The 23,234-nt window shown below is 44.1% G+C and overlaps 4 protein-coding genes across 5 annotated transcripts; 2 read left to right on the plus strand and 2 right to left on the minus strand.

Moving 5' to 3' along the window:
- Positions 1 to 765: 765 nt before the first annotated feature.
- Positions 766 to 10,336, minus strand: vamp4 (vesicle-associated membrane protein 4). Its single transcript, XM_071524981.1, has 8 exons — positions 10,132 to 10,336; positions 8,121 to 8,222; positions 5,743 to 5,789; positions 5,460 to 5,510; positions 4,188 to 4,288; positions 2,770 to 2,849; positions 2,548 to 2,599; positions 766 to 2,453 (listed from the first exon to the last, which is right to left on the minus strand). The coding sequence occupies exons 2-8, from the start codon at positions 8,184 to 8,186 to the stop codon at positions 2,428 to 2,430; spliced, it is 423 nt and encodes a 140-aa protein (XP_071381082.1). The 5' UTR covers positions 8,187 to 8,222; positions 10,132 to 10,336; the 3' UTR covers positions 766 to 2,427.
- Positions 10,337 to 10,453: 117 nt separating this feature from the next.
- Positions 10,454 to 12,079, plus strand: rangrf (RAN guanine nucleotide release factor). Its single transcript, XM_071524995.1, has 2 exons — positions 10,454 to 10,473; positions 11,049 to 12,079. Exon 2 carries the CDS (start codon positions 11,196 to 11,198, stop codon positions 11,787 to 11,789), a length of 594 nt encoding a protein of 197 aa, XP_071381096.1. The 5' UTR covers positions 10,454 to 10,473; positions 11,049 to 11,195; the 3' UTR covers positions 11,790 to 12,079.
- Positions 12,080 to 15,800: 3,721 nt separating this feature from the next.
- Positions 15,801 to 17,816, minus strand: itpa (inosine triphosphatase (nucleoside triphosphate pyrophosphatase)). The gene is made up of 8 exons (XM_071524986.1): positions 17,742 to 17,816; positions 17,395 to 17,452; positions 17,242 to 17,306; positions 17,068 to 17,141; positions 16,936 to 16,967; positions 16,724 to 16,836; positions 16,535 to 16,611; positions 15,801 to 16,214 (listed from the first exon to the last, which is right to left on the minus strand). The coding sequence occupies exons 1-8, from the start codon at positions 17,802 to 17,804 to the stop codon at positions 16,082 to 16,084; spliced, it is 615 nt and encodes a 204-aa protein (XP_071381087.1). The 5' UTR covers positions 17,805 to 17,816; the 3' UTR covers positions 15,801 to 16,081.
- Positions 17,817 to 18,018: 202 nt separating this feature from the next.
- Positions 18,019 to 22,281, plus strand: mettl13 (methyltransferase 13, eEF1A lysine and N-terminal methyltransferase). 2 transcript variants are annotated; one of them, XM_071524982.1, is made up of 9 exons: positions 18,019 to 18,261; positions 18,407 to 18,679; positions 19,268 to 19,730; positions 19,850 to 20,049; positions 20,200 to 20,389; positions 20,482 to 20,646; positions 20,847 to 21,059; positions 21,174 to 21,305; positions 21,817 to 22,281. In XM_071524982.1, the coding sequence occupies exons 1-9, from the start codon at positions 18,109 to 18,111 to the stop codon at positions 22,110 to 22,112; spliced, it is 2,085 nt and encodes a 694-aa protein (XP_071381083.1). In that variant the 5' UTR covers positions 18,019 to 18,108; the 3' UTR covers positions 22,113 to 22,281. The 2 variants fall into 2 exon arrangements, with proteins under 2 accessions (XP_071381083.1, XP_071381084.1); XM_071524983.1 differs by having other exon boundaries at positions 19,268 to 19,283; positions 20,482 to 20,628.
- Positions 22,282 to 23,234: the final 953 nt, after the last annotated feature.

A 23,234-nucleotide genomic window follows, 5' to 3' on the forward strand; every position in this document is an offset into this window, starting at 1 on the left:
TCTGGAGGAGCATCCTGGGATACAGAGGCGACTTTGCCTTTCATCACAGCTAAATCAACATTTCGCCAAGTGTAGACTGTACACGATGAAATGGATGCTTGTAATATAGAGCTGATCTCTTTCCTGTTCATCTTCAAAGCTAAAATAAAGCCATCGCCCTTGCCAGCAGTAACAAGTGTCAGCTGGAGGGACATCTGCCATAGATCTGTGCGGTGCAGACCCCGGTGGGCTTCAAGAAGACCCGTTTCATTTCTAAATCCTCAGAGGGGCCGGGACGCTGTTGCTGTGCAAAGGGCAGAGCTGTCAGTTTCTGTCTGTGCGTCCCCTGCGCTGGGAGGAGAGCAGAGACAACAGTAGTCTGTCAGAACAATAACGGTTCACAGGCTCCAGTCCCTCCAACTTTAGTGCCATCTTGGGACTCCACACTGCCAGTAAAGTCACAGACCAATAAAATGGTCTGGTAATGAGATGAGAGAAAGAAAGAGAAGCTTTCTGAAGCTCTGAGAACTCAAGAATAACCAAAAGGGTCTCTGTGGTCAAGCAGGCATAGACAATGGAAGGATGGCATGACTTTTTATTTTCTCTCCCGCTTCTCTACTCATCTTTCTTTCCATCAACCCCCCCCCCCTTTCCCCTCTGTTTCTCCTCTCATGTCTCTTCTACTCTTCTGTCCATCTTTACCCTTCTCTTTTTTGATTTCTTCCTCCCAGGGGTACGGCCAACCAGTCCAGACCGGATCGAACCAGACAGAGTCCAGATGCCCTTTAAAATCACTTTATTTCAGAGCGGAAAGGAACAGTATATCAGTCTTCCAATGCAATGCATGATTATTGTACATCATTACAGAATCAATATTTACAGCTCAAATAAATTACATTAAAAATAATAATAAAAGGAATGGCAATTTAAGGGGTTACTGTATTATACAGATATCCCAGACACAATGACACCTATGTGTGTTTCACAGCCCAACGTTTAACTTAAATCTCTTAAGTTATCACTCCTTAAACACCTTGTAACAGTACACAGGGACGAACCGTGTCCTGATTTTACACCTCCAGTGGCAATGGGAATAACAGCAGACATTCATATTAAGCATCACATTTACCGTCCAGCAGAAACGAGAACTCAAAAATACTGAGGAAAAAAAAAAAAAAAAAAACAATAGCAATATTAGAACAGAGACCCAAACAGAACCATCTGGAGAGTGAGAGACAGCTTAATGTCACTAGCAGGAAAGTAGGACAGCCGTGACCAAAGCGCCCCAGAGCTCAACAGAACAGGGCAGAGGCAGGTGAGAGGAGGGGAGACATTCATAATCTGGATGTTTTGGTTTGACATGGCCCCCAGTATTCAATATAATAAGCTATCAAGAGGCAGACAGAGGTGGAGAGTGGTGATTTACTGAGTAGAATAATGTTAAAAAGCAGGGCGTGTGTCTCAATAGATGGCCTCCGTTTCTCGTCCCTTTCCCATCCGTCTGCACTGATGTGAAAACTTGAAAAGTGAAATCAGTTTCTGTCTAAACCAGCGTTTTCAGATGGGGGGGGGGTAGATGAAGGAAAGGAGGCCGCCTTTGACTACACACACACACACAGATGAACCTCAAAAGTGTGTGGGACAGAGAATGTGTTCTCATTCACAAAATGTTCCCTTGAAACATTCTCATCCACTGTGTTTCAGTAAGGAGGCGAGGAGAGTGGGCACGAGGAATCACGGGTAGACATTTGAGATTCATCCACAGCATGTTACAGCCCCACTGTGTGTGAGGCCGGTGCAGCAGATTCAGACCAGCTAAACTAAGAGAGAGAGAGAGAGAGAGAGAGAGAGAGAGAGAGAGAGAGAGAGAGAGAGAGAGAGAGAGAGAGAGAGAGAGAGAGAGAGAGAGAGAGAGAGAGAGAGAGAGAGAGAGAGAGAGAGAGAGAGAGAGAGAGAGAGAGAGAGAGAGAGACGGTGTGGGCTCCCTGCCATTACAGTATCTATCTATATGATGTAGTATGTAGGGCCCAGAGTTTCCCTGTTGTCAAGGCAAAGCCAGGGCCCTGAATGTGATATGTAACATCATGGAATGGTCCTTCACATTGACTAGAGGGCTGAGAGACAGGCGTTTCTCCCAAACCACCTCGATGGCATTAAAATATCTCTCCAAGCCGTTCTCCTGCGTCCCCCTCTGCAACCTCATTACAAGTCAGGGATTAAACCGACCCTTAGTACGGATCTCACAACAAGGTTCTGTGGAAATGCCAACGATAAGATCTGTATTAAGGACAAGTTTAGGCCGGATCCTTGAAGGGTACACAGGCTGACATAGAGGGGGGTGTGGGAGGCTGGCTGGCGCCCCCTAGCTGGAGTGGAGGACTGTGTGCAGGAGAGAGAGGGAGGAAGAGGAGGAAGAGGAGGATTCTCCCTCATCCTCCTTGTCAGACACTAGCGATACCGCAGGATCACTGGAACTGAAAGGGAGAGAGAGAGAGAAAGAAAATTGAATGAGATGTTCTGCACATATACAAATTAAAACTGTGTAGGTGTGTTTGGGCAAATACTCACTGATGATAATCAGCAGCAGAGCAACCACTACCAAGGCAATTATGATCTTCATCTGTGGAGGAAACGGCCCACGTTAGACACATTTCAACACGTGTCTCTTTCACTGGCACAGACCAACACAAATGCTAACAAATGTGAGATATGGAGCAGGCTTCACACATATCTTACAGACATATCTTACACACACACACACACACACACACAGATGGAGAGACAGCTCACCTTCATGTCTTTCCACCACATCCTCCTATGCAGCTGCTTGGCTCGGCTACTGAAGGCAGACGCATTGTCCGATAGGCTCTCTGGAAAAATCACATGACCGCAGCGCAGACGAGGACACGTGAGGAGAAAAAAAAAAAAAAAAAACAGAATGGAGGAAAAAAAACATCTGTTAATCACAAAATGAACAATAAGCTGTGTATTGTTTTGACTTTGACATGGGAGAGTTTGATGGAAACTGCCCGGCTCTGTTTGTGTATGTGCAGTTATGATATAATGTGAGAGTTATATAAGGCTTCAGCCCTCCTGGTGAGATCACTCCTGTCCTCCTGATTTTAAAAAACAGGCAACTCTATTGGCATGAAATGTAATACGACATGTTGCCAAATTCATTTCGGAACAAAAACACACTACCTCCAACTTCCTCCACTCTGTCTTTCTCCTTCTCTTGATATCTCTCTCCAAAACGCTCGCCCACACTCTCCTCTCTCTCTCTCCCTCACTCCTTCTGTTTCTTAGATACTGTTGTTGACTGGTTCTATGTGTGTGTTAACAGGAAGGTTACAGCTCCCTAGCGTGCGGCGCTGTATTTGCCCGAGCCCCTGTCCCTCTCTGTCTGTCATGTGTCTGCTGTTTCCATATCCATGTGCCTGTTAACGACCTGTCACTACTACAAAGAGAAGCGCTCAGACAAGATGCTTGTTAATCTTGAGGAATTTTACACAGGTTACCGGCACGTGAGTCGGAGGCAAACTGCCCGCATCAATCATAGGATACTACGCTACAATGACATAAATGCACTTATTACGGATGGCATGCACTGTACAGAGACCCGCAATCAACCATGCAAATGTGGACAGACCCACAAATACACAAACACTCACACATACACAAACACGCACGTGCATACACACACGTAAATGTGTTCCAGATGTGCGTCATTGTCTTGGTTGGCTTGGTTGACATGACAGAGAGAAGCAGTTATACAACATCTGCGGATGTCATGATGAGGCCTAATGGACTGGCAAGCACGGCTAGCACTTCAGTTTCATCTCTTCATCCATAGATGAGGGGAAGATGAGGGGAAGAACTGTGCGTGTCTTGTTGAAAGGCTTGCATGTGTGTGAAGTCGTGTAAATGGAGGGACCTCAAAACACGTTTCACACACCTGTTTATATACACCGAGTGAAAGAGAGTAGAGCTGCGTGAATGAGAGTGTGAGACCTGTCAAACACCTTCAAACACACACCTGGTAAAACACTAAACCTGGACATATCATTAACACCTTTGAAGTGTACTGAGCATATCAACATGCACCCATTGCTACATCCCCTGGGTCCTGTAAGTGGTATGTGTGCATGTGTACACACACACACACAAACACACACACACACACACACACACACACACACAGATCTCACCTGACTTGTCCTGCAGGTCGTCGAGACGCTCACCCCTTTCTATCACCTTGGAGATGTTCTCCTGCATCACATCGATTACCTCATCAACCTGCGACTGCACCCTAGGATGAAAGTTGGTGTGGGAGAGAGAAATAAAGAAAAGTCAATGAAACATAAATGACAAAAGGTGGGATATGATGAAGGACTGGACTGGTTTGTGACTGGGCAAAGAAGAGCTCAACTGCTTTCCCAACAATATCCTACTCCCTATCTCTATCCTCATCCAGTTGGCAGGAAATAAAAGACAAAGCCTGTCAGATGGCGTTTAGCCTCAGTGTGACCTGCCTGCACCTGTTCTATATCTACAGAAACTTGATCATATCCTCACCTTAATTTATGCCACACCTCACATCTGTACCAACCTGGACATGGCATAACCAATCCAGATTACCCCTCTGTCAGTCTTACTTCAAAGTGCCGATTGTATCTAGCAAAACCTCTCAGAGGGATGCAGGGCCAGTGACAATTATGACAGGGGCAAATAACTGAAAGGGGAAGAGGCTGAAGAGAAAGTAGAAGTGATACTAAGGCAAGGCATTTCCTTTCTCCAACACCTGTTTTATCACATAAACCTTATATTTTCCAGTGCAACTAGTCTGATGGTCTCCTCTGTTTAATAAAGATGACAGCCAGGCTGAGGATTGCGTGACATCATCGCAACCTTGGACTTCAATGTGATTCCATATTAAAGGAGGTAATAGCAAAGATGCATAACCATAGCCTGAGCAAAACACGACAGCAGGAACTAGGAAACATGTAGAAGCATGAGCTGTCACACACACACACACACACACACACACACACACACACACATTTGAGGACCTGACCTCAGAGGGTACAGGTTAACACAGGTAGAGGTGGAGCGCCTTCCAGGACGACCTTCCAGGAAAGTGTGATGACGGCATCTAGTTTCATGTGCTCACAACAACGACAGATTGTGGAGTGTGAGGCGAGCGTGGAGCAGCAGCGGCGGGTGCCAGACTGTCGCAACAATGACCTTCTCTGTTCTCTGGCAGTCTGTGACTGGAGGTTAATGTGGAAACAGACTCCAGAGGGACTGGGATTGACTGGGAAGGTTACACAATGACCTGCACATCACGGGTTCTCTTACACAATCGGCTAACAACCTGGCGCTCCTGGTAAACATTACTAGCCACAGTTACATAATACCAACACCAAAACATATTCCCAGCTCTGGCATTTAGTAGTAGTGAGGGATGTGTTAGTACTTACTGTTTGATTTTATCATTCTGAGGTCCAAATCTGGGACCAGTTGGCCCTCTCCTGGAAGACAAGCATTGACCAAGCCATAGTTACTGAATTAAATATATTAATTTTCAAAATGTGTGACTTAATTAATTTGGTTATTTGTTCTTTTTGTTTTTTTCGTGTATTGTGGTTTTACAATCCATATTACTACTGTTGTTCTCAATGTCGGTTGTGCTTTACATTTGATTGATTTTTGTTCTGATAATACGGCACAGTTGCTGAACAGAATATATCCACACAAACTCACAGAAAGAAGTCTTCCTCTTCATCAGAGTCCTCTTCCAGCAGGTTCCTCTGTATAAGACAAAAGGTCAGAGGTCAGACACTGAATCCACATCGACTCCTGTCTCCTAATCAGTGGAATGTCCCAAGATGGGCTGCAGGACCAATGGGGCTAGTGAAAAATGGGGCAGATCATTCGTTGCAGACAGAGTACATTCCTGGCACTAATGACCGGTGCTGCCAATAGAGATCTTGGACCGACTGCAGTAACTCCTCCAGAAGCCAGACAGTTTCTGAACTGATCAATACATGTTTTTAAGTTTCTGATTGTCTTCAGAAGGCAGATACAGCCAGATGCACTGTTGTAGTGCACTCATGATAGGATGATAAGGTTTCAACAATAAAGGCTTGTCTCTTCTGTTCTTCTTACAAAAAGCTCATTAAAAGCTCCTGCTGTTCTGCTCTGTTAGACTTCTTAAGATCTGACTCACTCAGTGGCCATAATGGACCTCCTTACTGAACAGGGTCAGAGACAAGAATAGAGGGAGGCTTCTGGGGTCTCTAGCAAGATTATCTTACAAAAAACATGCTTGTAATCACAACCAGGTCTAAGCCATTGATGGCTTTAATAGAGGCATAAAATGCCCTGCGTAAAATGCTATTCATAGAGAATTAGTCAGGACAGCTGCATTAAATTCTCTGAGGAAGAGAATTGGACCAGATAGAGACAGATTCGGCCTGTTTCTCATTGGATGGCAGTCATGAGGACTATGTTGGCCGCTACTGAGACAGAAAAGGTCTTTATCTTGTCTACAGATTATCTATAGATTGCACCACAGACATCCTACACCTATAGTCTGTAGGGCACCTCATGAATTTAGCTATTAGTATCAATGAAATTTGAAGAATTACAGTGTACAGAATAGGGCTAAACAATTAATCCAAATTTTATCGAAATCGCAATATGGCCTACTGCAATTTTCAAATATCAGGAGGCGCAATATTTGTTAAAGGCGAAATGTGTGTCAAAATACCATTTTAAATTAAATATTGTCGTGCTGCAGAGATGTCCTGGCCTACACATCATATTCTACAGACTTAAGAAAACATCTTTGTTTGGTACAGATCCCCGCAAAAATCACACCATAATCATTTTAATACGTTTTTCAATGAAAATGAGAATGATGTAAAAATTATCATTCCCTCTTATATCGCAAATCATATCGCAATTGCAATATCAGTCAAAATAATCGCAATTAGATATTTTTTCAAAATCGTTCAGCCCTAGTACAGAAGTGGGTTAGACGTTAGACTGAAGTACATCCAGGCTGGTGCACATACAGTGGACTCTAAGGATGAAATGGAGTTTGGTGTCTTGCTCAGGGCCACTTTGACAGGGATAAAACACCGGCTGCCACAGAGGAGATTGAATCTGCGACCTTCCAATCATGGTGAGCACCTTCTAATAACCAGGACACCCTGCCACTATGACGAATGAGACGCACATAGGAGGAAAACCCACGGCCGTCCCGTTAAGGATAGAAAGAAACCAGCTATGCCAAGACAGATGTCAAGGAATGGTGGCCATATGATCATAAAGGACTTTACGAGTTGAGGTGCTAACGCTCTCCTTCTGCACAGTCTCTTTCTTTCCACTGACCAGGAGAGGAGACAGGAGGAGGACTGTTAGCTATTATCGGAGTGGAGGGGCAGGAGAGAGAGCACAGAAAGGGGAAGCATGAAGGGTGGATCGACTGTTTGTTATGCAAGAGTCCCCGTGTGCTTAGCTTTGATCCCAGCTCAGCACAACAGCAAACAGGATTATGCTCCGAGAAAGAAGAACCAAGAAAGGGGAAAGAAGCAAAGGGGAAGATGGGGGTTGAACGATCATTCTGATGAAGACCAGACATTTAGCCGCAGGGTCCTGGAGGTTCTTCATTTTACCTTCCTGCTCCTCCTCTAATCCCTCGCTCCCTTCAGCAGTCCACTCCCTTTTGTTCTCTCCCTTATTTTTCCATCATTCATGTTCCGCAGTTATTAGATCAGACAAACAAAATATTTTCCTGCACGATTTGCATCTTATATCAACAAGACAACTAATAACTAATATAACAACTTGTCTCTTGGGGACATTCTAAAATAAATAAAATGTTTAACTTTGTATTCTAAGATTACTGTGGAAATGAAAGCCCCAACATATGATAATGTGCAATTAATTGTGCAGCCCCAGCCTATTTCACACCTTTCTGCCTTATCTTGATTACAGCATACCTCTGTCCATTTCTAAATCTATTAGCAACTCTCTTCTGCCGTTTGCTCGCTCCATCACCTGCTTTCATAGACTGCCTATGGTGTTAGGTCTAAACCCTGTCAACGCCATCACTCCCTCCGTCTGTGTCTCACCCTCTCGCTGCGAATGGATCCTGTGACCTCGTCATCATTGAGGTGTCGTTTAAACTTGGGGGGCATGTTGTCTTCAGGCTGCTCCTCCCGCTCTGGCTCCCTCTGTAGGACAGGAGGAGAGGAACATCAGTTAGGCTCTGTGGGAGAGCGGATTTAACACACACAATGAGGCCTCAGCACACCTGCACCAACTCACAATGGGTCTGTGAAAGTGTTACACCAGGCAGCCTGCTGAATGAGGAAGTCCTCTGATGTTGGTAGGTGTAAGTGAGTGATTTTAACTAGGCATTACCACAGCCATGTCCTACCAGGGGCACAAACCACAAAGTGTATGAACAGAGGGAAACACTTCATCTGAATCCTTACACAGGACAACGTAATTCGCTCTATAATGATTGTACATATTAGGCTGTTCATGGTCAAGCAATCTGAGGAAGGCCTCTAGCCACAACGTTTCCTGTTCAGAAGACTGGCTTTGTTATTAGTCAGCGCTGACCTTGCAATAGCCTCATTTTTAACGTTTTTTCTGGACTCTTCTTTGGAACAGGTTTAGGATTTCTTCCTTCACCCCTGCTGCATTGTAGTGCGCTACAAATCTGTGAAAAACTAGGTATTTTAATAATTACAGCTTGTCAGTGGAGAAGAGACAAGAAATAATAAGGTACCCTAATTCCAAACATTTTCGTGCAAGCAGGCAGTGAGTCTTACTAGCCAGGGAAGGAAATATCATCATGGCTTTGTGTGCGTCCGGGCCAAAAACTCTACCATGCCTGGAGCGGAAAACATGCTGTTCTTCTAGCTACACCTCCTCTGTTCTCTGGTCTGTGTTTGGTCTGTGTTTGGTTGTTCCAAACAACACAAGTCACACTGCGACGCAACACAACCCCTCACTAAAGCAGCCTCCGTGACGCTGAAGTTAAAAGCCTTCCTGACAAAATGAGGTCCTCAAGCCCTAGTGCAGTCACTGGGGGACTGCTTTAAATGTCAGACGAAACACAGCAGTCTCACTCACACACGCACCACCGCTCCCATTCCAGCAATACAACTTATACCATTGAATCCAGTTCAGCCTGAAACTGTGGCTTTCTCAGCGTCCTTTTCTGGCACTGCAGTCGGAAAAAGGCCTTTCAGTGGCCAGGAGCGCAGAGGAACTTTCCAGTAAACAGAGCAGAAGAGAGGCAGGGGACAGGGCTCTATCTGAAGCAGTGACAGAATGAAGAGAGAGAAATAAATAAACAGGGAAAGAGGAGAAGCCAAGTCTAGCATATTAGGGTTGCAGAAAGCAGACTTTAAATAACTAGCCTAATTCAAGAGAGGTGCTTTAAAAGTGCAATCCATATGAAAGCAGTATTGTCTTAATCCAAATACAGACTGGGATTGACGACATAGACACTTCAGACACTGTAATGTCAGTTTTGAACTGAAGCCGGGCCATACAAGTGAACCCAGAGGACCACAGTAAAGGATTGTGGATCATTAATGAGCACAATCAATGCATGGAGTGCAACTTCAAGCAAGTAAAGGAAGATCAGAAGACTATGGCTACATTAAGCCATTTGGCTTCAACTGGAAGAGAAAAACTTTTTAAATTAGCTGCTTTCATGGAATGAAACAAAACTCTATTTGAACTAAATATTTTTGTTTGACTGCGCATGCACACAGCTTCACATTTAGAGCACCGACCAAGGATGTAGCCAGTGCTCAAAATGGAAATTACCCCTCACCACCGAAGGAGCACAGCTGTTTACTGTTCATTTCTGTAAAAGAGCAAATCCGGCGGAGCTGTTTCATTTTAAGTTGTAGCAAATGGAAATCTCAGAACAACGTTTTCTCCTTCACATTCAGCAGGTTTTGCTGAATACACCACTACCACCACCGTGACTAAATAAAAAAAACGGCCACTGTAACGTCAACAGTAGCTACTAGCTAGTCTAGTTCAGAGACAGGCCGCGGCTGAATTGACAAATTTAGCTGTGTAGCTAAGCTCGACAATGCTAACGTGGCTAGCTACCTGCTGTTTCCACAAGATCCACTCCTCGATGCTGACGAACACAAATAAACACGAGTTTCTTTTAGAAACTCGGTTATAAATCCAGGCTTTTCAGGACTCGAGGAGGCTGAGATGTCACAGTGTTATCAGTGCATCTCAGATGCTGCCTGGACGATGAGACAGGATTAATATTGTGGATGTTAGCGGCTAGCGGCACCGTTGTCTTTCCTCTCTGATCAGCTGACCAGGAAATGAACAGTGAACACAAACAGCTGGAGGAGGAGACGCTGCGCGGCCAGATGTAGGACAACAAGCTTTATTTGGGAATCATCTGATTTAGAGTGATTTTAGAACAGCTAGGAGGTGCGTGTATTAAACGGCGGTAACACATTATGTTGTATTCAAAAGAAATAACGAATTTTTTGTTTTTTGTTGATAATAGGCTAATAACATAATAGAAGTTGGGCTAAATGTTAACGCTGGGCAATGTAGTTTCTGAACAGTAGAAGCAGCGTGGTTGCTAAGGGACTCTATAAGTGGTACTTTGCGGTTAAATTCACTGTTATGTGGCAGTTGTGCATTTCTGTGGTATTTAATAACGCCTTGCTGATGAGGCTCAATAAGGACCTACCAGACAAATTACCATTCAATATCTTCATATTTTCTTAATTATTCCCTCCTATAGTTTTCTTCTGCGTACCACCAACTTTTCGTCATAGAAAACGGTTTATAATCGTTTAAAATGTAAGCCACTTCTTTGGTAGACAGTTTGACATGTTTTGAGTGAAAAATTTACAGTAGAGAGATAGGCCTACTTCACAGGCTCAACGGCTGTAAGTTAATGCTGGTGGTGCAGTGTAATTTCTCTGAAGGGGTTGAAAATTGATATACTGTATAGTGCCAAGTACTTCAAGGAATAATCTACGTCTTACCTGTAGATGGCAGCAACACGCCTGACATGCGTCCAGCGTGGCTGCAATTTCAGAAGAAGAAGAAGAAGATAAACTTTTACAGGAAGTGTGTTTTGTTGTCACGCTGCTAAGTTAAAATACAGACCAAAAACACGTCCGAGGCTTTATCTTGAGATGCAGAGTGCCAGAAGCAGCGCAGACAACGCTGGTGCCGGACACCCTCTTTTCGGAGGCGCCCTGTCCGCTATCATCCCCCACAGTGCAAAGGACATCAGTGAGCTGAGGGAGATCCCAGACAACCAGGAGGTGTTCGCCCACTCCCACACCGACCAGAGCCTCATAGTGGAGCTGCTGGAGTTTCAGAGCCAAGTGGAAGACCAGGACGCTGCCCGGTATCACTTCGAGGACATCGCAGGCAGCAACAAAGCCCTGGACCCGGGTGCTTTAGAGGTGACCGGTGTCGAGCCCCTGCCCAAATCTGAGCTGGCCCTGTCAGAGTGCAGCTCCGCATGGATACTGACAGGGACGCAGTGTGTGTCTAAATTCAACGAAGAAGCGAGGAACAAAGTCGCCCTTCACCTCGGGCTGTTCCGTCTGCCGCAGTTCTCCACAGATGTGCTAATAACCTTCAATGACCCGCAGAGCATCAGTCCCGACAGCAGCAGCGCCGCAGCGGCGGGAACACAGTCCAGAGACCCGTGGACGGTGCAGGACTTCCGTCGCCTGTTGCAGTCTTTCACTCTGCACAACCCGGGGCTGTTTGGGTAGCACAGGTGCTCTTCGATTTAGGATTACACAGGATGACCCAAACTGATTAAAACAAAATACACTCTATGACCCAGGCTCATTAAAACATGCTACTCTTGTTATGTTGGAGCCCCACTGGAATCAAGCCTGCAGCATGTTTTGGGTCCCAACCAAAAAATGACCTAGAGGCCCCTGCTCATGCATCCAAAATATAGGAATACATGTTGTGTTTTCCCTTTGTTGTTGTTTTTGTTGAAACAAAAAATGAACTGATAACTGAATTATACATCTCAGAGTATGAACATGGCCTTCACCATAATAAACATTTACTTTTTAAGAAAAAGCCCTGACTGATGTGTTATTATTTTTGGATAATCTGGACAAGATTCATAATAAGAAAAAGCTGTTCTACCTTGTACTGTAGGGATATAGCATATCAGTATCGCATTAATATGATGCTTTTTAAAGCCACTTCTGCTTTATTAGACAGTATGCAGACAGTATGAGAGAGACAGATTTGTGAGGGAAAGCGGGTGACATGCAGCAAAGATCATGAATACATTGTATGTGCTTTAACTGCTGCTGAGCCACCAGGACGCTTTATAGCACGCTAGTTTAAATTGTTGATGTGTAATTACTGTTTTCTTTCTACTCCATTCCATTTCCCACCACCTTTCACTTTCCCCATCCTTCTCTGCTTCAAGTATTTGCATCTCCCCCACTCATGTCCCTCATGGACTACACACACATGGACTCAAACAGCTAATGGAGAGTAGAACTATACCAATAACTGTTAACACAAACATCCATAATCTCCATATTTTTTAAATATGATAGTGGCGGCAAAGGTCATGGTACAAAGCAGGAACCAGACCTAAAAAAGCGAAATGACATTATCCCATATATATCCTCCCTCTGGAGCAGTAAAAATGTAGGTACTAGTCACAGAGCCCTCTGTGTCTCCAATGGGACTCAGGTCTAGTCATAAAGAGTGGAAATTGAGAGGCCGAGTCCCAGCAGGAATACGGATTAGGTCAACTGTTTCCATCATTCACTTCAATGGCCTCATGGAGGAATGATCCATTAGCTTGAATCTTGGAGAGACATCATTCGAGAGTGAGTTTTGCTGAAACACAGAATTTATGGAATGGTAAAACGAGGAAATTGACCCTCATTCATTCAAAGCCCCTTTGAAGTTGAAACAAGCCCTCTTAGATTTGGAAATCATAAGTCATATGTAATAGTACTCCTTTTGTCCGCGGTTACTTTTGTCCATGATGCACAAGGTTTTAACTTCAAGCTGTAATGTTGAGTAATACTTGTCACAGCAGGCAAACTCAGGTAGGTCTTACATAACAAGAGGCAGTGGAGACTGCACCCTGAAAGCCACATCAAACCCTCTCTGTCCCCTGGTGCAGTCATGACGGATTAAGATCTCATAAAGTCACAGGCATCCTTTCCTCTCGGTGATCCCAGCGGAGCCACATCCCTTCATTAAAAATAACGTCCCCATTATCACAATAGAAATATGGCAGCTTCTCCCTACCCCAGCTACTTTGGATAAACATGTTGTTATTGTTTCTGTTTGTTTGTCTCAGGGCTAAAATGTGAAAACATCCTGTCTGTCATTCCTGATGAGGGTGTGGGAACAGGAGGGAATTTTCATAGCTCTGTGTTTCTCAAACTCAGGGCTTGGGGCTTTTTCCAGGCCCTGGACTGTTGCAGAGTGGTCCCCAGGCTACTTAGTGCAGTGGTTCTCAATTTTTTTGGTTTGGGACCCCGTAAAACAAAGTGATGCCTACTTGCAACCCACAGTTGTGCATATGCAGAGTGCTAAACAGTTCAACCAAACAATGATTTTCCCTTTTCAGGTTGTTTCATTTGATTAATTATCAGAGGAGGCTTCAAGCTATTCAGCATTTCACAAGAAAAAAAGAGAGAAAAATCAGAAAAAACGGACATGACAATAAATTTGTATAATAGAAATATGTTTTTTTTTCAATCCCATAAATGATCTCATGACCCCCAAGATTATCTTGCAAGCCCCTGGGAGGTCCCGACCCCCAGGTTGAGAACCACTGACTTAGTGGACATAGATAGAAGCAATTTGCTAGTATTGATTGTAATCTAAATGTGTGCTAAGTTTTAATGTTAGGTTTGAAGTTTGCTGGGGTCTCAAAGCCAAAAAGTATAGGAAACATTGTCACAGCTGGACTATAAACATGAAATACTACTGTAATTGCATGGTACAACTGGCAGACCAGAAAAACGCTTCCTGGGATTTTTCACATTTGCATCTTAAAACGAGGCATCCTGGTGCCTCAGCTGGCTGATGGGTTCAAATCCGGCTTGGGACCTTTGTCACTTGTCATTATCAGTCTGTCACAGACTGATGATTGGGAGAAAGAGAGGGACGGATGACAAGGATGACATCTTTTCCCTGTATTTGATAGATACAGTACAGAGACTCTGTACTGTATCTATCAAATACAGGAAAAAGATGTAAATCTACCTTCGTACAGTAAGCATGTGTGTATGTGTATCACGTTGTGTTTATTAGCGAGGGGTTTTGGAAGTTTTCCTAAGGATTGGGACATGTGGTACTGGAACTGTTCCAGGCGTCCCATGAGGAGAGATGATGTTTACCCCAATGTTGTTATGGGGAAAAATGCCTCTGGAAAAATTATGGTAAACTGCTGTCAAGAAATGATTCTGAACAGCAACAGCATGCATTTTTTTTTACAATCAATTCCCATACCTTCTTAGGTAGACATCGTACATCTTAAAACTTTGGAAATTTACAGCAACACATAGTTAGCAGCTTGGAGGGCCCCATTGAATGCTACAGCCTTGAGAGTAACCATGTTGACTTTGGGTGAAATTAGGGCAGAGGAAAAGGGCGGGATGTCTTCACAGAGATGGATTTGACCTGTAGTGACCTGAGGTCTGGCACACATATTCCATATTCTGGTATAGAACAAGGCTGACAGGTGGAGCCTCACTGATGAAGACAAATATGTCTTTCCTGTTCCTCCCCAGAACAACTCACTCAGTCCTGACAGCTCTTCACACAAACCCCCGCTTCTACGCAAACTGCTTACTGCATCTGATTCATAGATACAGCTTTCTATAAAAGACTATTTCATGATCCATCACACCATTTCCTTAACAAGTGTTGCTTTGGCAGGCTGAATATCATTAAGTACAATCGTTTCTTGTGTACAAATTTAATGGGTTAATTTTCAAAAGATTTAAACGCCTGACAAAATATTCAGAAATGAGGAAACCATGCAATTTAGACAGAACTGCTGGTGTGTTTGTTGAACATAGTATATAAAGTAGATGGAATGTGCCATTGGACTGTTAAGAATTTTTTTTTTTTTTTTTTTTAATATGACTACATACAGTATGTATGTAACCAGCATGGTAACTGTCTCAAGTGTTTGCACATCCCTGTCTGTGTGTGTGATAAATGATCTGCTGTTACTTTTGGTCTCCCTCAGAGGATTGAGTGTGTATGTATGTGTGTGTGTGTGTGTGTGTGTGTGTGTGTGTGTGTGTGTGTGTGCAGACTCTTTCTGTACATCTGGGAGGCATCAGTCACAGGTGCATGCGCAGTTCCTGCCCAGAGACACCCAGCTCCAAGGTCATTTATTACCCAGACTCCCCTGTTATCACCGTTGTGTTTGTACTGAACACCCCTCCCCTCCTTCTGAGACCCTCTCCTCCCACATCCTTCTCTCTCTGGACCCCCGTCCTGGACACTCCTCTCCTCCCCTCGCCAACCCCAGGAGCCAGTCTCAGCCACAGAGCTGTCTGCTGCTCTCATCAGGAGGCTGGGGCTTCTCTTTCTTTCTTTATGCTCTTCTCCAAGTCTATCTTTATCAGTCCTTGGAAGCAAAGGTTGCCTTTAAGTATCCACTGCGGAACAATGAAACAAGCCTTGAAACAATTTCTGCTTTCTTTCCACATTATCTGGAAGATATTTTTAAACATCCTCAATTCCAAACAATTCAAACCATAAAACCACAGGGAAATGTTTACAGCGAAAGAGATTTGGTTCTAATTAACAAAAAGTTTATTAAAAACAAGGGATGGAAAACAGATACTATACAGCGTCTTTTGCAGAACAGATTCTCCAAGTAGAAGCTGTGATCACAAATCTGGGATCGGTCTGAGTTTATAAAATTCACACTTCACCCACAATGAAAAAGTGTCAGTAATGAGGGGCATCTTCTGCATTCTCCACTCTAATGACTGGAGGTTTGACACATTTTGCTCCAGAACCTGTCTGGTTGGCTGAGAGCGACTGGTTAATCCTCCTCCTTTGTCTTCTTGCTCTGTGGTGCATCGCCGTTGGACTGAGAGAAATGCTCAGACATGGCAGCCAGAGCCCGGTAGCGGTGAGAGATTGTGTTCTTCACTTCTTTCGGCAGCTCAGCATAGCTGCAGGTGAGAAGGAATGAATTAATAGTTAGTAAGGATGTTTTTATTCTTGACACAAAGGATATACAGGGAATAACAGCTATATATAATCTCTGATGCAGAGCATAGCGTAAATACTGAATCAACAAATGTATGGCAAACAATAAAATTATTTTTGTGCAAAAACCAGAAAGTGAATCATCATCACAATGATGTATAGTTTGGTGAATGAATTGAAGTGCAACGTGACTCATTTCTACATTGATCGTGTGTTAACCTCTGACTCCCCCTTGTGGTATTATTGGGACTCTCACGCAAGCGCTTTCAGCATCCTTGCTTACGTTTTGTCATATCCATCTGGTTGGAAACAGGGATCCCATCCAAAGTCTCGAGGACCTCTGGGTTCAACGATACGTCCCTAAAAATACAAAGGAAAATGAGTGAAAAGGACAACAAAAACACATACATACACAGGCAGACAGTGTGTGAGAGAGAGAGAGATAGAGAGAGAGAGAGGGAGAGATTCTGACCTCTGTTATCCCTCTGAAGAGCTGTACTGGTTCTTCTTTCCCAGGAGAGAAAGCAAAAGTGCAGAGAGCCCAGGCTGATTTATCTTCAAACCCAGCTAGGAGCTTATACAAGCCTGCAACAAAACAGACCAACAACATCAGACATGCTGGACTGCTCACATCACCATTTATCCTTTAAATATATCAGAAGAGACATCTCATCCACTACTTACCTTCTGGCTTTAGTTTATCCAGGAACCATTTTCTACAAAAAATTTGAAAAATTATTTGAATCCCATTGAATCATTACTGCCCAATTACTAATCAAGAGTGAAATTAATAGATAGGAAAGACACCGTACTAACATGTAAGGACCAGGCAGCCCCCCCAGGGCCTTGAAACACAGACAGGTGTCCTCCACTATCACTGGCCCATCAACCTGGAGGACAGAAACAGGCAACAACATAAACAAAATCCATTTTAACCATTCAACAGATATGAATGTGTATGTAACTGCAGTGATGAAATAGCTACTGTACCTGCCGAGCTGCTTCCTTACACTTCTGTATAGAAATCTCATCTGGCTCTCCCTGGTACTCAGGTACTGGATGAAGAAATAATTAAGTGAGCAATAATAGCATAATTTTTTTATTATTATTATTGTTATTGGTTACTCTTTTTTTTTTACTTACAGTCAACCTTCTTAGAAATGAGTTTGTAAGGAAACTTGTCTCCAAGGATCTGAATGACCTGATGGATAAGATTAAAAACAAACAGAGAATAAAGCATGAATCTAGCAGTTATTCTGCAAAAGACAGGACTCTACTGATTTGTGTAAAAGGAAACAAGAGAGGTTCTAGATGAGTTTACAGGTCATGACCACTGTCTATATTTAGTAGGGACAGTAGCAGGCTAGTCTGGACAAACTTCAACAAAACGGCAATAAACTGCACTAATAAAACGCCTTAATACGGTTTGGGTGCAAGATCACATTCACGAACATTATCTATTTCAGGCACGAAATATATACGACTCGTACCTCTTCAAGTTTCTTTGCATTTCCAGTCACGAAGACCACAGACCTCCCGGCAGGCACGGCCATGATGAATTCTTCTGGTGTTGACCGGACGATTATGAGCGGCGGACCGAATTTTGCCGGGACTGAAAGACTTCCGGCTCAGTGGCAGCCAATCACAACAGCGATCTGACAGCACTAGAATCCTCAACCAATCACAGGGCAGCCAGTAACTCCGCCCACAGAAAATCCTCTAATCAGAGAGCAGTACTACTAACAGTGTTGTCCGGGTTGATAAATCCGTACGACGTGCCATGTGGGAAAGAAGCTGTAAACAGATCTGAAGTCTGTCATGGTGAACTGAGACGGTGTAAAAAAGAAGCAGCTGACGATGAGTCTTTTACCTCGCACTGCCGAGGAGTTCAGCTCTGCAGAGTACTGGGAGCGGTTCTTCAAGAAGCGCGGAGAGAAGGCGTTTGAGTGGTATGGAGACTACAACAAACTGTGCGGCGTGCTGCACAAATACATCAAACCCCAAGACAAGGTAGACAATCTCTTTGACAGGTTTAGCATGGTTCACATGTTAATAGAGTTAGTTTGGGCCTCTTCCGCATATGTGTTCCATAATAATCCTGTACCTGCATGATGTACTCCATTGAGAATGATTAATCAATGGTTCTGTTGTCCAGGTGTTGGTGGTGGGTTGCGGTAACTCTGAGCTGAGTGAACAGATGTATGACGTTGGCTATAAACATCTGACCAACATCGACATCAGTGAGACAGTGGTGACCCATATGAACCAGCGAAATGCAGAGCGACGCCCAGGCTTGGCTTTCCATCAGGTGGATGCCACCCAGACGCCCTATGAGGAGGCCAGCTACCAGGCCACTTTGGACAAGGGCACCCTGGACGCCATGGCGTCTGAAGAGGAGGGAGCGCTGGCCAGGAGGATGCTCACTGAGGTTAGAGACTTAAAGAGTCGACACAGACATCATGGTTAACTCTGCTCACCAACAGACTGTCATCTACTGTACGTCAACTGTGCATCAATTCAACTGAGGAATTGGAATTTGAAAAAACCTACAGGAAATAGAATCGGAATGGAATTGAATGAAATTCTGTGAAATTCCATGTTGTTTTGTTTTTTTCTTACCACATATCTGAGATTACACACAGTCTTATCAATAATGAATATCATAAAATGTTAAATGTGCCTTTCAGGTGGTATTTGATGCATAATATCGTAATACATACATTATGATTGAATGTATTTGATATGTTTGATTTATAATGTTTATCAAGTCAAGACAACCACTCTTAGAACTAGACGTGGAATTTCATGGAATTTAATGGCATTCAATTCTGTTTCCTGTCATTCCAATTCAATTCCAATTCTGTTTCCATAGAGCTGGGTGACTTTCCAATTCCAACTCCAGGAATTTAATTGGAATTTACCATGCATTCTCAATTCAGTTCATGAATGGCCTCAAACCTGCTGTACAAATAGCTTTGCATTCTCCTCGCAACAGTAGTTTTACTTTTATCTCCAGGTGGGCCGTGTGCTGAGTGTGGGGGGCCGGTACGTGTGTGTGACTCTGGCCCAGGAGAGTGTGATCAGGCTGGCTGTGGAGCACTTTGTTCAGATGGGATGGGCGGTGAGGCTCCACTGCCTGCAGGAAACACAGAGTGAAGAGGACTTTGCTCTGCCTGTCTTCGTTTTGATCTGCACCAAGTTTCGCCAGCCTATGCCCATGCCTATCCTGGAGATGTGCCTCGGGGAGGACGGAGTCCCGACCCGTCTCACACAGGTCGCAGACTTGTTGTCGTCGGTGAAGGAGTGCCAGGCGTACTCTGTCCTGAGGAAGAGGCTCCGCACAGGGACAGACGCCGGCTCGAACCCCTCGCTCACCCTGTGTCACGTCAAGACTGGCCTCCCCAGATATACTCTCACAGTGCAAGACTGCCCCGCTGGTGCCAAGGTGCCCAGAGCAAACCACTTTGCTATCTTTATTGGTGAGCACTGCTGCTGTCTTGTATTTCTATCTTCCTATATCTGTCACACTGATTGCATTCCACACTTCTCTTGCCATTTTTCTTGTCTGATGATTGTTTTCCTCTGCTTATCCTGTCAGTGCCTCAAGGCAGAGAGACGGATTGGCTCTATGGCTCCAGTGAGGGGCGGAGGCAGCTCTCAGCAAGTGCTAACTTCCGGCGCCTGGTTATTGTGGCAATGCACAGGAATCAGGAGTACACAGACATGCAGGCCGTCCAGTCAGAACTGTCACCGATGGTGATGGACCTGGCTCCCCCTGGTATGCCAGACAACCAGCAGGTAGAGAATTGCATGATTAACGCACACATGAATATTGCTTTTTTGAATGAACTTTTATGCAACAAGAGCTTTTGCATTCATGTCGCTGTGTGTGCATTATTGCATTAATTTGAGCTGGACATTGCGCTCTGTTTCTCCATCCCCATGCAGGTGCCCTTTCTGTCAGTCGGTGGAGAGCTGGGCTGGAGAGAGGTGGTCAGCAGGGGCGTGAGTGAGCTGAGTGGGGACTACTCTGTGGAGGATGTGAGAGGAGAGGATGGAGAGCTGTATCGCAGACTGGTGTTTCTGTCTAATGCTGGCCTTGTCCAATCAGAGAACCGTCTTGTCTCCTTAAATACTGGTCAGCTCATTCTTCTTCTTTCCTTCTGTTTCATAAGAATGTACAGTAGAAGTGATCATGAGTGAAACGAATGCATGTTTACCTCCCCACAGTATCAAGTCACAAGAAGAAGAACAAAAAGAAGGTGAAGCCCACAGCTCCTCCAGCCACGTCCTCCACCTCCCTCTCAGTGGACAGTGGCTTCCTCTGCTGTGCTCACCATGAGGTCATGGTGGCTGGCCTTGCCATGCTTGGGGTGGGTGCACCACAGAACAAAGGTTTGTGTGTGTAGTTTTTACTAATTTTCAAATTCTAGGCCTTATTGTACACTCATATCTGTGTGGTGGAGATGGATGACAAGAAGGGCTAAACAAACAACTGGAACTTTCCATCTTCTTACATAAAATATCACACTGTCTCCATCTGTTTTGATTGAGTTTCATCTCTTACTTTTCATCCGCCTTGTCTCCCTTCCCAGATGTCCCGGTATCAGTCCTCCTGGTGGGGCTTGGTGGAGGAGGCCTGCCTCAGTTCCTGAGGGACTTTGTGCCTGCTGCCACTGTTGAGGTTGTGGAGCTGGACCCTGTTGTGCTGGAAGTGGCAAAGGAATGGTTTGGTTTCCGACCTGATGATAATTTGATTGTCACACTCGGGGACGGCCTTGAACGTATCTGTGCCCTGGAGAAGGAAGGTTAGTGGATAAAGGGGAGAAAGGAATGGTGGAGAGGGAAGTTAAATGTAGGGATACTCAGATGAACATCAACGGTACCAAGGACTGACTTTGGTTGTTTTTTTCCTCTGTCAGGTGGCCGTTTGTTTGATGTCATCATGTTTGATGTAGACAGTAAGGACACCACTGTGGGTATGAGCTGTCCTCCTCCTGGCTTTGTAGAAACCTCCCTCCTGCAGAAAGTCTGCAGCCTGCTAACTCCCAGAGGTACAGTATCGTTAACAACTTCTTTATATCTCTCCATCTGCTGGAATCTATTATGTTTTCAGTGCAATAACAACAACATAATAACAAGTGTATTTCTGGAGCCCTTTTTAACAAAGTGCTATGAAGAAAACAAATGTAAAACTGTTTTGTGGTGAATTAAAGTGCTATCTTATCTTATTACATTAGGCACTTGCACTGAGTTTAAACAGCTACACTTGTCTGAATACTCTCTTAGTTCTTAGTTCTGTCACATAACTTCAGTACTGTACTATTCCACATTTGCAAGACCAATAGTGTTTAGAACAAAATGTAGTCTTTATTTGCTGGAATATATTATTACACTTGTGTGTTTCATTTACTGCCTCTTTAAATGCATATATTTATTTAAATTCTTTAAAGTCTATGATTGTTCATCACCATGATTTTTCTCTCACTGATAGCCCTGTCTCTTTCTACACACCTCCACTTCTCTCCCTGCCTCCCTCCCTCCCTCCCTCCCTCTCTCTACCAGGTGTATTCATGCTGAACCTCGTGTGTCGTGACTCGGTCTTGAGGAAAAGTGTGTTGGAGCGTGTGCGCGGTGTGTTTCCATGTGTGTTCTCTCGGGGGATCGAGGGGGAAGTCAACGAAGTGCTGCTGTGTTCTTGTGGAGAGAAGAAGACAGCGGACACTGCCTCTGCTGTCCCTCCATCCCTAACCAAAGCAGCCAAGAACCTGCAGAGCGCACTTTGCTCCAACAGGATTGAAAAAAGCCCCAGCCCCAATATAGACATTGCTGAGTTGTTAAAAGACCTGAAAGTAGCATGAGGTTGTCTGTGACCAAGGAGAATGAGATCTAATGATGGAATTGAGTTGGAAGAAGAGATGACAAAATAGAGCTCACAATTATCAAGAAAAGACACATAGCAGATTATAGCAGTCTGTGCAATGGCAGTGGTCTCTGTCAGTGCTGATAACTACAATGTAAAGCCAATAAAGAACATTTTATCTTTACATTATAGTGTGGTGTTTGTCCAAAATTAATCACCAGTGCTTTTAGATATTTTAAACATTCTAGATGTAACCTGAACTCTTCTGTAAAAACATAAACTATAATGGTAAGTTTACTGAATTTTGCTCCCAGCTCATTTACATTAATATTTTTTTAATTTTTTCACCTAAAAAAAATTAAGTTCTTTCACTTGCTTAGAATCCATGTTGCTCGTCTGGGTCCCAGTGTACCACTCGGTGCTGACTCTCTCACTGCCAAAGAATGCAGCAGTGTTATTTACAGTAGATGAATTGCGCGCCTGGTTCCAGTTGCAGTCTTTACGGGCCGCTACGTAGCCCTACCCGCACTAGATATGTGGGATTTTAAATAGCTATCGGCTACGGCTACAGACGAGGATATGCTTGCTCGGTGTCTGACAAGTCAAAGCACTCTCATAACTGGCTGTGAAGTTTGTCTATCTTCTGCATAAGGGGGAGAACCGGGGTTTAACTTGACAGCTGAGTACTACGCATGCGCAAAAACTTGATTCCGTTAGCTGTCAAAGAATGTTTTTCTAGACGAGACTCAGCGTAGCGGATAAACGGCTAGCGTCTTAAAAAATATCCAGAGCTTAACGAATATAAAAACGCTCCCAACTTTTAATAACAAGAAACAATAAATGGCAGCCAAGGAACATGAGCTGTTATCGGGGACTTCGGGTCTGTGACTGCTAACTTGGACACCACCAGACGCACTAACGTTACACACGCTTGCTGAAGTTGGAGTGGCTGTTAAATTCGGACATTGGCATTCATGAAGATACGTATTTTTAGATTTAGAAAACTTCAATAACTGTGTGCATCGCTCTAAGTAACCCTTATTAACTATGATAGCCTTTTGTCTGGCGTAGAACTTCAGTAACAGGCTTTGACTGTTGGACTGGTAGCCAACCTGCCTCA

This window comes from Centroberyx affinis, unplaced genomic scaffold (assembly GCF_046629955.1).
Source record: "Centroberyx affinis isolate AG114_WGS23_722 - 3 ecotype Tasmania unplaced genomic scaffold, CSIRO-AGI_Caff_v1 ptg001253l_1, whole genome shotgun sequence".
NCBI classification, from domain to species: domain Eukaryota; kingdom Metazoa; phylum Chordata; class Actinopteri; order Beryciformes; family Berycidae; genus Centroberyx; species Centroberyx affinis.

Coding starts and splice junctions, on each gene's coding strand:
- vamp4 (XM_071524981.1), bottom strand. CDS start 8,186: ATGCCCCCCAAGTTTAAACGACACCTCAATGATGACGAGGTCACAGGA. Junction 5,790..8,120: donor GATCCATTCGCAGCGAGAGG/GTGAGACACAGA, acceptor TGTCTTATACAG/AGGAACCTGCTGGAAGAGGA. Junction 2,600..2,769: donor TGTGGTGGAAAGACATGAAG/GTGAGCTGTCTC, acceptor TTTCCTCCACAG/ATGAAGATCATAATTGCCTT.
- rangrf (XM_071524995.1), top strand. CDS start 11,196: ATGCAGAGTGCCAGAAGCAGCGCAGACAACGCTGGTGCCGGACACCCT.
- itpa (XM_071524986.1), bottom strand. CDS start 17,804: ATGGCCGTGCCTGCCGGGAGGTCTGTGGTCTTCGTGACTGGAAATGCA. Junction 17,307..17,394: donor CATTTCTAAGAAGGTTGACT/GTAAGTAAAAAA, acceptor TTCTTCATCCAG/TACCTGAGTACCAGGGAGAG. Junction 16,968..17,067: donor GGGCTGCCTGGTCCTTACAT/GTTAGTACGGTG, acceptor AATTTTTTGTAG/AAAATGGTTCCTGGATAAAC.
- mettl13 (XM_071524982.1), top strand. CDS start 18,109: ATGAGTCTTTTACCTCGCACTGCCGAGGAGTTCAGCTCTGCAGAGTAC. Junction 18,262..18,406: donor ACATCAAACCCCAAGACAAG/GTAGACAATCTC, acceptor TCTGTTGTCCAG/GTGTTGGTGGTGGGTTGCGG. Junction 20,390..20,481: donor TCTTGTCTCCTTAAATACTG/GTCAGCTCATTC, acceptor ACCTCCCCACAG/TATCAAGTCACAAGAAGAAG.